At 41.6% G+C, this 11,166-nt stretch overlaps 1 protein-coding gene across 1 annotated transcript; it reads right to left on the bottom strand.

Moving 5' to 3' along the window:
• Positions 1-9,151, bottom strand: LOC113027422 (caspase-7-like). The gene is made up of 4 exons (XM_026177037.1): positions 8,956-9,151; positions 3,704-3,867; positions 3,467-3,593; positions 1-313 (listed from the first exon to the last, which is right to left on the bottom strand). The coding sequence occupies exons 1-4, from the start codon at positions 9,149-9,151 to the stop codon at positions 69-71; spliced, it is 732 nt and encodes a 243-aa protein (XP_026032822.1). The 3' UTR covers positions 1-68.
• Between the last annotated feature and the right edge of the window lie 2,015 nt (positions 9,152-11,166).

The raw sequence follows: 11,166 nt of genomic DNA on the forward strand, positions 1-11,166 counted from the left end.
GTTTGTGAAACTTCTCAAAAAATGGTGACACAACATCTTCAAGAACTTTAGGAAAACCTTTCCCAGGATCAGAGATCTTCTCTCTCTGACTCTGAGGACAGGAACACCTCTCTGGTCAGTCGTGTCAGGAAGCACGGCATCTCTTTCTTCCCGCCCAGCTCACGACCTTTGGCCTGGAAGGTGTAGGCCACCCTGTGGGAGAGGCGGGTCATCAGGCGAGTCAGCTCCAGGTTCTGATGGGCCTCGTCCTCCAACAAAGTGCAGAACGTCTGAAGGAAGACGGATCCAAGCGGGCTCATGAAGGCTCCGTAACCTGATGGAGAGAGGAGGAGGTAAACAGAGATACTGGTCTCTGGACCGTGGTGAAAAATCTGCAGATTATTGATTCAGACAAATGTCACCACCAGGTGTCAAAAATGAAGAGGTTCTGTGGTCTCTTCAAAGGTGTTAGAGTTTTCAGAGAGGGTTCTGTAGGATTTGGACAACACTACTAAAACACTACTTGAGTTGTCAGGAAAAGGTTCTAGAGGTCCTCACAAAGTTGTAGGACTCACTGAGGAAGTTGCACTGGTATTTTAAGTTTAAGGGATCCTGGAGAAAGGGAGCCTTGAGATTAGACTGGTCAGTGAGAAGGTTCAAGGTTCTCTGGTAGGCTGGTTATGGCCAGAGAGATTTAAACAGCTGTTTGAAAAGTGAACTTAATATTTAGGATGAAGAAGGTCACCTAGATTCAGTTAGGAATGTGCAGTGGTCATTACAGAGGTTCAAGGGCTTTGTAGTCATTGTGGAGCCTCTAAGCGTAGTTCACGAGGTTTCAGTTGTCAATAAAATGTTTGAGGGGTCTTTAGGATGCTGTAGCAGTCACTGGGGAAGTTTTATGATCACAAAAAAGGTTCAACAGATTCTTTAGAAGATAGAGGTCTGCAGTAATTGGGGAGAGTCTACAGGTAGTTGGGCACTTTTGTGGCAGGTGAGGAGATTCCATGAACAGTTAAAATGATTTCAGTAGTCATAGAGGAGGTTAATGGGTAGCAGGGGCGATTCTAGGATTAGAGCTTTGGAGGTGCTGAGCACCCAGAGAGCTGCCCAGCCAGGCAAGATAAATCATAAGATTCTTAAATTCATCAAGTCTCTCTGTCCCTGGGTCCTCGTCTCAAAACATGACATCACTGTTTTGTACATTTTAACACAATTTAATCCCCATATATGTGAAAGAAAAGCAAAAAACTTTTCTGAAAAGTCTGTAACAAAACCATCAAATCTGATCAAGGTTATTTAAATGCTGCAAAAGAAGAATGGATTGGAATAAAAAAGAAAACATATCCTAACCTTCATTACTGGGGGAAAATAATGAGTGATGCTCATAGTGAGTAAAAAGTAAACTGAGTGCATTGTTTGGACAGAGATTCACTTTTAATGTGTATGTATAATATAATACAGATACATAAAGAAAACACTCCCAAAACAGAATAAATTATTACAAATAAAAATCTAATTTAATAATACAAATTTTGTGTTGTAAGATTTATGGGTTTCATGCTTTCATAGTGGTACTTTCAGGTGGTACACACTGTAAAAAGTTTAACATTTTTAGAAACAGAGCACTTCTCTTTACAGCTCCTCACTCCACCAGGGCCGTTTGGCTCTTTCTGATAGTGTGCAAATGTGGCGCACGTACTGCGGCAGTCATACAGACAACTGGACAGTCCAAAAGTTGGCCTACCTATTACTGGCTGAGGTTTTAGTAGAGTTGTGGTTGAACCACATAAAAATATATTATTAATTTTAATCTCCCCAATCAATGATAATGTTATATTGGAATGTTGTTAAAGAGGGTCAAATGTTTCAACCCAGTTTGTTTTGCAGATTCTGTACAGCAGCTTTAATATAGGGAGGACACAACTTCCAGATTGTTTGAGTAAAATCTGGTTTTTTCTCTTTGTCAGTTTAACAGTTTCTGTTTTGCCTGTCACTGTTCCCTGTCTGTTTTCTTACCTGGTTCTTCCTGACCTTGTACTTTCTCCTCACGTTCTCCTCTTTCCTCTCTCCCTCTTTGGACTGACAATCATACACAAATAGATTGTATTCAATTAGATGATAAATTACATTAATATGAAAAAATACTATTAAAATCGCTAACACAAAGTCCTCTCTCAGTCTACTTTCAACCAAAAGGAAAATAACCAAACCACATGAATATCTAATAAAAGATATAAATATTGAAACACTGATCCAACATTATTCTTGATTGACGGATCGTTTGATTTTACACTTTTACCTGAATGTGGCTCCTTTTTAAAAAAAACAAAACAAAAAACAAAAACAACTTCCTTATATCCATTATGAACCTGGCTGTCTCTCTGTACAAAAAAAATGGTAAATGGCCTGTATTTGTATAGCGCTTTACTAGTCCCTAAGGACCCCAAAGCGCTTTAGGCATCCAGTCATCCACACATTCACACACTGGTGCTGGCAAGCTACATTGTAGTCACAGCCACCCTGGGGCGCACACATGTCAGTGCGCCCCAGGGTGGTCCCAAAACACACACGCACGCACGCACACACACACACACACACACACACACACACACACACACAACAGGAGTTCTAAGGTTAATGGGCATTCGGTCAGTTAGCTAGTTAGTATCGATTTAAAACAGGACAGTGGTAACAACAGCAGGCTACGGACAATTTTAAGTTTTAGGTTTTCAAATGTCACTGATTTTACTGCAGTGTAGGACAAATTGTAGGGTAGCAAACATCGCTGGAAAACAAGTTTTTTTACACCCTGGTTACCTGGTGTAATGTTTTTCAGTAAAAAGAAACATGGTCTGACTCCTACCAACTATATAAAGAGTAACAGAAGGTTAAATGCAGCTAATATGTCCTGTTTTAAGCCAGGCACTCACACCTCTGCTCCGCTGCGTCTCAGCCACCATCGCTCTGGCAGCAACGGCGCTAGAGCCAGAACAGGGGAGAGCTGGAACAAACCATTTTGGGAGGGGGGGGGGGGGGTTTATACATACTTTTGTTGTTAAAATCTTCCATCTCAATTACGTACTGTATGCTTTTTATATTTTTAGCAGTGTGTCACACAAACAGCAAATATTGTCAAAAAAGTAAGAAATCTTTGGGGGTGCTTTGATTTGTGACATCTAAAATCTTTGGGGGGCTAAAATCGCCCCTGATGGGTAGTATAGAAGATTTCTCTGGTTACTAAGGAGGTTTAGAAGTCCTTTGGTAGGTCTTAAAAGTCCCTGAAGAGATGTGATCATATTGCAAGTGTTGCAGTTGTCATAAAGATGGTTTAATTTCTATGTTTCACGGTAACTGTGGAGGTTCTAGGGATGGATAAAATGGTTATGCTGCCTGTCAGGAGGTTTGAAGGGTAGTTTAGGAGGTCTGAGTGGCCGCTGAGGAGGTTTAGAGGGTAGTGGTGGTGGTCTGTTGAAGGCTTGGTGTTTACCTGGGGGCGTGGCATACATCACAGCTGTATCTACAGGAACTGAGAGGTGGAGGGAGAAGCTGCAGTCGGTGGCGTCACCGGCCGAGTCCACCTCCACTCCATCATCCAGAGCGTCTCCGCGACACGCCTGCAGAGACAGCATCAAGAGGATGACCTCAGCATCACAGAAGAAAACAGATCATTTGATTCCCTCGACACGACCTAAACTCATGTTGTCCTCGCCCTTCTGCCACCTACCTGTATGAGGAACACTTTGGCCTTATTCTCCATGCACTCGTTGTCAAAATATGCGAAGATCCGAGACAGCCGGACGGGTTTGCCGTCGGCTCCGAACACGCAGTCCTCCTCCCCGTGAGACGACAAGACAGCCAGGAAGCAGTCCTTCACGGGCCGCCTGCTCTCTGCAGAACAGACACAAACAGTTGTGCCGTCAGCAGAGATGGGCAGTAACTCGTTACTGTAATCCGATTACTTTTTCGAGTAACGAGTAAAGTAAGGGATTACTATTGCAAAAAAGATAATTAGATTACTGTTACTTTCCCATAAGTACGCTGCATTACTGCGTTAATAAAACCGTGATTTATTTGCGAGAGTGTCTCATGACAATGAGGTAAGTGCGACGTTCGTGGCAACAGCTGTGTGCAGATCAACAATGGATAATATAACGAGTGCAGGAGAGAGTATGAGCGTGCAGCGTTTAAAGCGTGGAAGCACTGACCTTACTTTGAGTTTGATTCCATAATAAGTGACAAAAACATTAGCGTCTGTTGTGTGTGGGAAGAAAAGTTCTTTTTACAGCGAAAAAACCCCTAAATGTCCGAGCAAGCACCAAATACGCTGCTGCTGGAATCTGAAATTCACAGAGAAACTCCCAGATCCTTCCACTGACATGATGGCTGCGGCACACCTGCACCAGGGCAAACCTCCGCCTGCCCCACTTCTGCTATATAGGTTAAAATAGAGCAACAGGACCGCTGAGACTTTGATTTTATTTATTTTCTTCTGTGTTTTACTTGCATCTATTTGAAAGAGAGAGTGTAAACACAAAAAATATTTTATTTTATGTGCTGGAATGTGCAGACAATAGGTTTAAATGTTAAACAAATTTCTTCCAGTCAGAGAATGTTGCATATAATTTAATGTTTGCTTGATGCATAAAGTTAAAAGATTAAAACTGATAAAACAAGTATTAAAAAGAGACTTTTTCATTTGATTACATTTTGTATGATGGATTATGCAGAAAAAGTAGAAATGGGCTGAAAGATCTATCGCTTTATCACCTATTTAGGGGATAAATCATGTTTTAAAAAGTAACTAAGTAACTAATTACTTTTGAAAATAAGTAATCAGTAAAGTAACTGGATTACTTTTTTCGGGAAGTAACCAGTAATTAGTTACTGATTACTTTTTTCAAGTAACTTGACCAACTTTGGCCGTCAGTGACCCTCAGTCAGCATTCTCACAGCAGCCATAACACTGGATACAGTGGGGCAAAAAGTATTTAGTCAGTCACCGATTGTGCAAGTTCCCCCACCTAAAATGATGACAGAGGTCAGTCATTTGCACCAGAGGTACACTTCAACTGTGAGAGACAGAATGTGGAAAAAAAAATCCATGAATCCACATGGTAGGATTTGTAAAGAATTTATTCGTAAATCATGGTGGAAAATAAGTATTTGGTCAATAACAAAAATACAACTCAATACTTTGTAACGTAACCTTTGTTGGCAATAACAGAGGTCAAACGTTTACTATAGGTCTTTACCAGGTTTGCACACACAGTAGCTGGTATTTTGGCCCATTCCTCCATGCAGATCTTCTCGAGAGCAGTGATGTTTTGGGGCTGTCGCCGAGCAACACGGACTTTCAACTCCCGCCACAGATTTTCTATGGGGTTGAGGTCTGGAGACTGGCTAGGCCACTCCAGGACTTTCAAATGCTTCTTACGGAGCCACTCCTTTGTTGCCCGGGCGGTGTGTTTTGGATCATTGTCATGTTGGAAGACCCAGCCTCGTTTCATCTTCAAAGTTCTCACTGATGGAAGGAGGTTTTGGCTCAAAATCTCACGATACATGGCCCCATTCATTCTGTCCTTAACACGGATCAGTCGTCCTGTCCCCTTGGCAGAAAAACAGCCCCATAGCATGATGTTTCCACCCCCATGCTTCACAGTAGGTATGGTGTTCTTGGGATGCAACTCAGTATTCTTCTTCCTCCAAACACGACGAGTTGAGTTTATACCACAAAGTTCTACTTTGGTTTCATCTGACCACATGACATTCTCCCAATCCTCTGCTGTATCATCCATGTGCTCTCTGGCAAACTTCAGACGGGCCTGGACATGCACTGGCTTCAGCAGCGGAACACGTCTGGCACTGCGGGATTTGATTCCCTGCCGTTGTAGTGTGTTACTGATGGTGACCTTTGTTACTTTGGTCCCAGCTCTCTGCAGGTCATTCACCAGGTCCCCCCGTGTGGTTCTGGGATCTTTGCTCACCGTTCTCATGATCATTTTGACCCCACGGGATGAGATCTTGCGTGGAGCCCCAGATCGAGGGAGATTATCAGTGGTCTTGTATGTCTTCCATTTTCTGATGATTGCTCCCACAGTTGATTTTTTCACACCAAGCTGCTTGCCTATTGTAGATTCACTCTTCCCAGTCTGGTGCAGGTCTATAATACTTTTCCTGGTGTCCTTCGAAAGCTGTTTGGTCTTGGCCATGGCGGAGTTTGGAGTCTGACTGTTTGAGGCTGTGGACAGGTGTCTTTTATACACATGATGAGTTCAAACAGGTGCCATTCATACAGGTAACGAGTGGGGGACAGAAAAGCTTCTTACAGAAGACGTTACAGGTCTGTGAGAGCCAGAGATTTTCCTTGTTTGAGGTGACCAAATACTTATTTTCCACCCTGATTTACGAATAAATTCTTTACAAATCCTACCATGTGGATTCATGGATTTTTTTTCACATTCTGTCTCTCACAGTTGAAGTGTACCTCTGGTGCAAATTACTGACCTCTGTCATCATTTTAAGTGGGGGAACTTGCACAATCGGTGGCTGACTAAATACTTTTTTGCCCCACTGTACATGGCAGCAGGTATGCACGTGCTCAATGCACATGCGCCTCGTCTGCAGAGTGGTTACTCATGAGAAACAGGAACACTGAAGCAAAAGCCAGCCTGTCTTTATTTTTTATTACCATCTAATAAGTTGTTAGTAATTAAATAGGTGTTACACTGCAGTTCCTCTGACATCCAGCAGAGGCAGCAGGGAGTCTGTCCCCATGTTCTTCCATGTTAAAACTAGTAAACATCTTTACAGTCTGATACACAAACTGTTTGGTCTCTCTGCATAATTTCTTAACCCATACCTGTTTAAACTGGATTAAGGCTTAAAGTGTGCATTATTAGGGCCGTGGCCTCTTTGACAAACAGGTGGATGGTGACACAGGTGGCTGTTGCTGCTAGCTATCTGCTAGCTTCACCTCAGCTAACTGAAGTGCAAAAGCAGCCCAGCATAGCCAGGCTTTCTCTGTTTTAGCTGGATTAAATCCAGTCTGAGTTGACCGGCATCACGATGGTGGTTACTGGTTAAGGCATGCATGATGTGACTCTGCGCAAAGCAAACATTATCAGTGGTGAAAGAGCTCTGAAGATTATAAAAATACAGCACCAAATACAGAGCTGGTGCTACTATAAGATCAGTGATTAGATACTTTATTGATCCCACATGGGAAATTGTTAAATGAGCCAACACACCTGGGCTACGTGACCAGTAGTCAGTCATGTGATCGTTCAGATAAGATAAACTTACGATGAACTTTTGTTTTGATGTTGGAGCGAATAAATGACGCACCTCGCCTGTCCTGTGAGAAGCAGGTTCTAGCCTGGAGCTGCTGAATGGCACAGTGAGCTGCTCACAGACACTCTACAGTCAGCTGATCATTCACCTCATCACGCTATGATTCAATTTGCCCTCCGGCCTGCAGCTGTTTGGGTCTTTAATATGTAATAATAGAAATAATATACAACATGGAAGCATCCATCAGTATATTCTTCTTCTTTCTTTAATGTATTAGAGCTAATCGGCACTCGTCTCATGGTGCTCAGAGCTGAAAGTCAATAAATCCATAAATCCATAGAGCAATACATAAATGTCCAGAGCTCGCTGTTCCAGAGTCAGATGCAGGTTTGCACACCTAAGCTGCGCTGTCACAGAGAAAAGAGGCTTTTTCCTTTAGACCGCTGCTGCCGTGAACTTTAACCTTTGACCTGATGGCATGCAGGGACAATAAGCATCTGACTGAGATGACTTTGCTGGGAAGTTTGTACGTGTGCAAGCTGCAGACCTGCTCAGAGCTCTGCATTTACACAGGCGGTCTCACCTGCTGATCAGCAGCACCTGGTTACCTGTGAGATGAGTGAGGCTGGTGTTAAGATTCAAGAATTGAGAAAGGGTACAAGAGGTGATCGAAAAATAACCACACTGGTCCGGCCGGGTGAAGTCAAACGAAGATTTTAATTCACATGTGGGAAGATCACTGAACACAGCAATTGATCTTCGACTTACTAAAGCACAAACAATTATTTTATAACATCAGGGTTTATTTACTGACGCCCCTTCATGCGTCACAGATACATTTTATACATAGATCAGATCAACATCATCATGACTTTTCACCTAGAAAATCATCTTCTATTTTCATGGCTAGCCCTTCCTGTCTACCTTTCAGTTCTTGTCTTGTTCCTCTTTCTTGCCGAGACACCAAGAAACGGTTCCTCTTTTACCAAGACAATTTTGCAGTTACAGCCAAACATAACTAACCTCTCCTCTAAATAAATCTAATTTAAAGTGTGTGTGTGTGTGTGTGTGTGTTGACCTCACATGCTCTTTGTGTCACCTCTTCACCTACTGTCTGTGTCTCGTCCTCAAATGCTCTTTCTCAATTCACCTGTTGCACTTCTGACCTTTTACCAGACCAGAAGCTCACTGAGACTATGTGTATATCTTCTACTAAATAAATGTTTTAACCAAGAACCTCTACTAAAAGCTTAATACAAGAATATGAACATATAAAAGATAATAAAATAAACTGATATACGTGTTTTGTAAGCATGTATTGCAATTCCTTCTATGTTCTAGTTTTCCCTCAGCATGTATCACCTGAACAGTCACGTCAGTGAGGCTTACGACCTTTAAAGAACCTGAACATCAACTCAAATAAGCACAGATATGCAATATGTATAAAATGGTTATAACTGCACCTGAAATACAAAGTTAACATCATCATAAACATCTTAAGGCCATCTTAAAGCTATCTATTACATTGTTAAAGCAATGATCATACTGCAGATTATATTATGCTGGTAAAATACTTTTTGTTCATCCCCACACTGGACATGTTCACGCCCACCTGCACATGAGCCCATGCCCGCTGCAGGTGATTTATCCTTCAAACCACACATGATGCTTCCATGGAAATGTTACCTTGCACAAACAGCTCGTAGATTTCGTCACCGCTCAGGTCGCTGTGCAGCTCCACCTCGAAGCCTCGCCTGCTGAGGGTGCCGTGAAGCCTCTTGGCGTCTTTCTGGGCTCCGGCCCTGTCCCCCAGACTCACGCCGGGGTCAAACTGGGCCACGGACACTACCACAGCCCGGTTACTCCCTGCTCTGGCATCCATCACGCATCTGTTAGCTCTCCACCTGCAGCAGATGTGAAGGTTCAACCCCGCCTTCTGGCACACCTGACAGTGTGGTGGACTGCCCTGGACAGGTGTTGCACAACTATGTTTTTTCCTTTCCTGCAGGTAACACTGGTCACGATGCCCTCAGCTGTTTGAGTTTCACAATGAGTCAACACTCACCTGCAGACCATAAATCCAGCAGTTTGACAGCAGTGACGTGGCCCAGCACACTGCTAGGAATCAGCAACAACTGCAGGTCAAAGGTCAAGATGTGTTCTTCGGCCTGTGAGCAGCTCAGCTCACACATGAAAGGCGTGAGCTGAGTGCCTTTGATGTGTGAGATGAGAATAGCAGATTAGATGTGTTTCACTGTAATCTGAGATTAGCAGAAATGAAAATCTCAGTACAATTTATCATCTCTCCCCAGAGATTTATGATATTATAAACTTTAAATTAAACTTTAATATAAACTTTAATCCAAATTTTAAGGGTTTTTTTTTTAATCACTGACTGATTAAAACATAATACTTGGCAGAAATACAATAGCATAGCAGAATTTAGCAGAAATATTGTAACTTACCAGAAACATGATAACTTCTCAAAAATACAAGAATTTAGGAGAAATAGTATAAGATAACAGAAAGAATATATTTAGCCAAAAATACTTAAACATTACAGAAACACTATGATTTAGAAAAATAGTACAACAGAGCAGAAATATTGTGATTTACCAGAGACACTGTGATGAACTATGAATATTGTAATTTTAAATTGAGACTATGTTTTAGCACAAATATTATAATTTGGCAGAAATACTATAATTTAGCAGAAATACCATATTAAGCACAAATCCTATAAAAAGCAGAAATGGTATGATTAAGCACAAATACTACATTTAGTAGAAATACTTTGTTTTAGCACAAATCCCATAAAAAGCAGAAATACTGTACTATGATTTAGTAGAAAAACTATAATTAATCAGAAATACTAAATTTAGCAGAAATACTATATTAAGCACAAATACTATGAAAAGCAGAAATAGTATGATTAAGCATAAATACTACATTTAGCAGAAATACTATATTAAGCACAAATCCTATAAAAGCAGAAATAGTATATTAAGCACAAATCTTATAAAATAGCAGAAATAGTATGATTTAGCACAATAGTAATAAGTTAAACAGAAAAATTGGAAAAGCAAAATGGACAGCTGAAAAAATGCTGAACATGCTGAGGGTCCCTCAAATATACTTGTTAAATGACAAAAATCTGCAAAAACATTTATTACAGCCACACAATCACAAATATGTACACATGAGGAAACACACATGCACAGAGAGACCCACACACAAGATCCAATTCAGTCAACCAGTCTAAATATATTGAATTTAAATCTTAGAATGAGATCATCCCATTAAAAGCCTTTCTCTCTCTCTCTCTCTCTCTCTGTCACACACACACACACACACACACACACACACACACACACACACACACACACACACACACAGGGAGAGAGAAGTAAGTTTCTAGGTCAGCCTGGGAGCTGGTGAATTTGAATCCACCAATCAGAGAGGCTGTGCACTTTTCCCCACCAAAACAGGTGCATCTGTTTACACACGCAGCAGCACAGAGAGGCACAGGATTTTTGCAGTCTATTTCTCATAGTGACGACTCCCCTCAAACAAATGACCATAATTTCCTAACCGTAGGGGCTAGAACGGTCATTCTTACACCGTTTTGTTCAGAAGAGATGGGGGAATCTTCAAGTGTTGACAATTTAATATTAAAATATGAATTTTTTGAGATATATGACATGGATGACTTGTTGACTTAGAAGCCACGAATTCCCCAATATGCAAATTTGAATGCCTGAGACCACATATGTGATTGGCTGGCTGGGAAGCCGTGCAGGCCCTGATTTGTGGATTTGAATTCCTCAGCCCTCAGATATGATTGGCTGGCTTAGAAGCCACGAAGGCCCCAATATGCAAATTTGAATGCCTCAGGAC

Source organism: Astatotilapia calliptera, chromosome 7, assembly GCF_900246225.1.
Source record: "Astatotilapia calliptera chromosome 7, fAstCal1.2, whole genome shotgun sequence".
In the NCBI taxonomy this organism is placed as follows: domain Eukaryota; kingdom Metazoa; phylum Chordata; class Actinopteri; order Cichliformes; family Cichlidae; genus Astatotilapia; species Astatotilapia calliptera.

Excerpts from the sequence above, each read along its gene's own strand:
- LOC113027422 (XM_026177037.1), bottom strand. The coding sequence starts at position 9,151 with ATGGATGCCAGAGCAGGGAGTAACCGGGCTGTGGTAGTGTCCGTGGCC. Across the intron at positions 3,868-8,955 it reads CTACGAGCTGTTTGTGCAAG|AGAGCAGGCGGCCCGTGAAG; the intron begins GTAACATTTCCA and ends TCTGTTCTGCAG. Across the intron at positions 3,594-3,703 it reads CCAAAGTGTTCCTCATACAG|GCGTGTCGCGGAGACGCTCT; the intron begins GTAGGTGGCAGA and ends CTGTCTCTGCAG.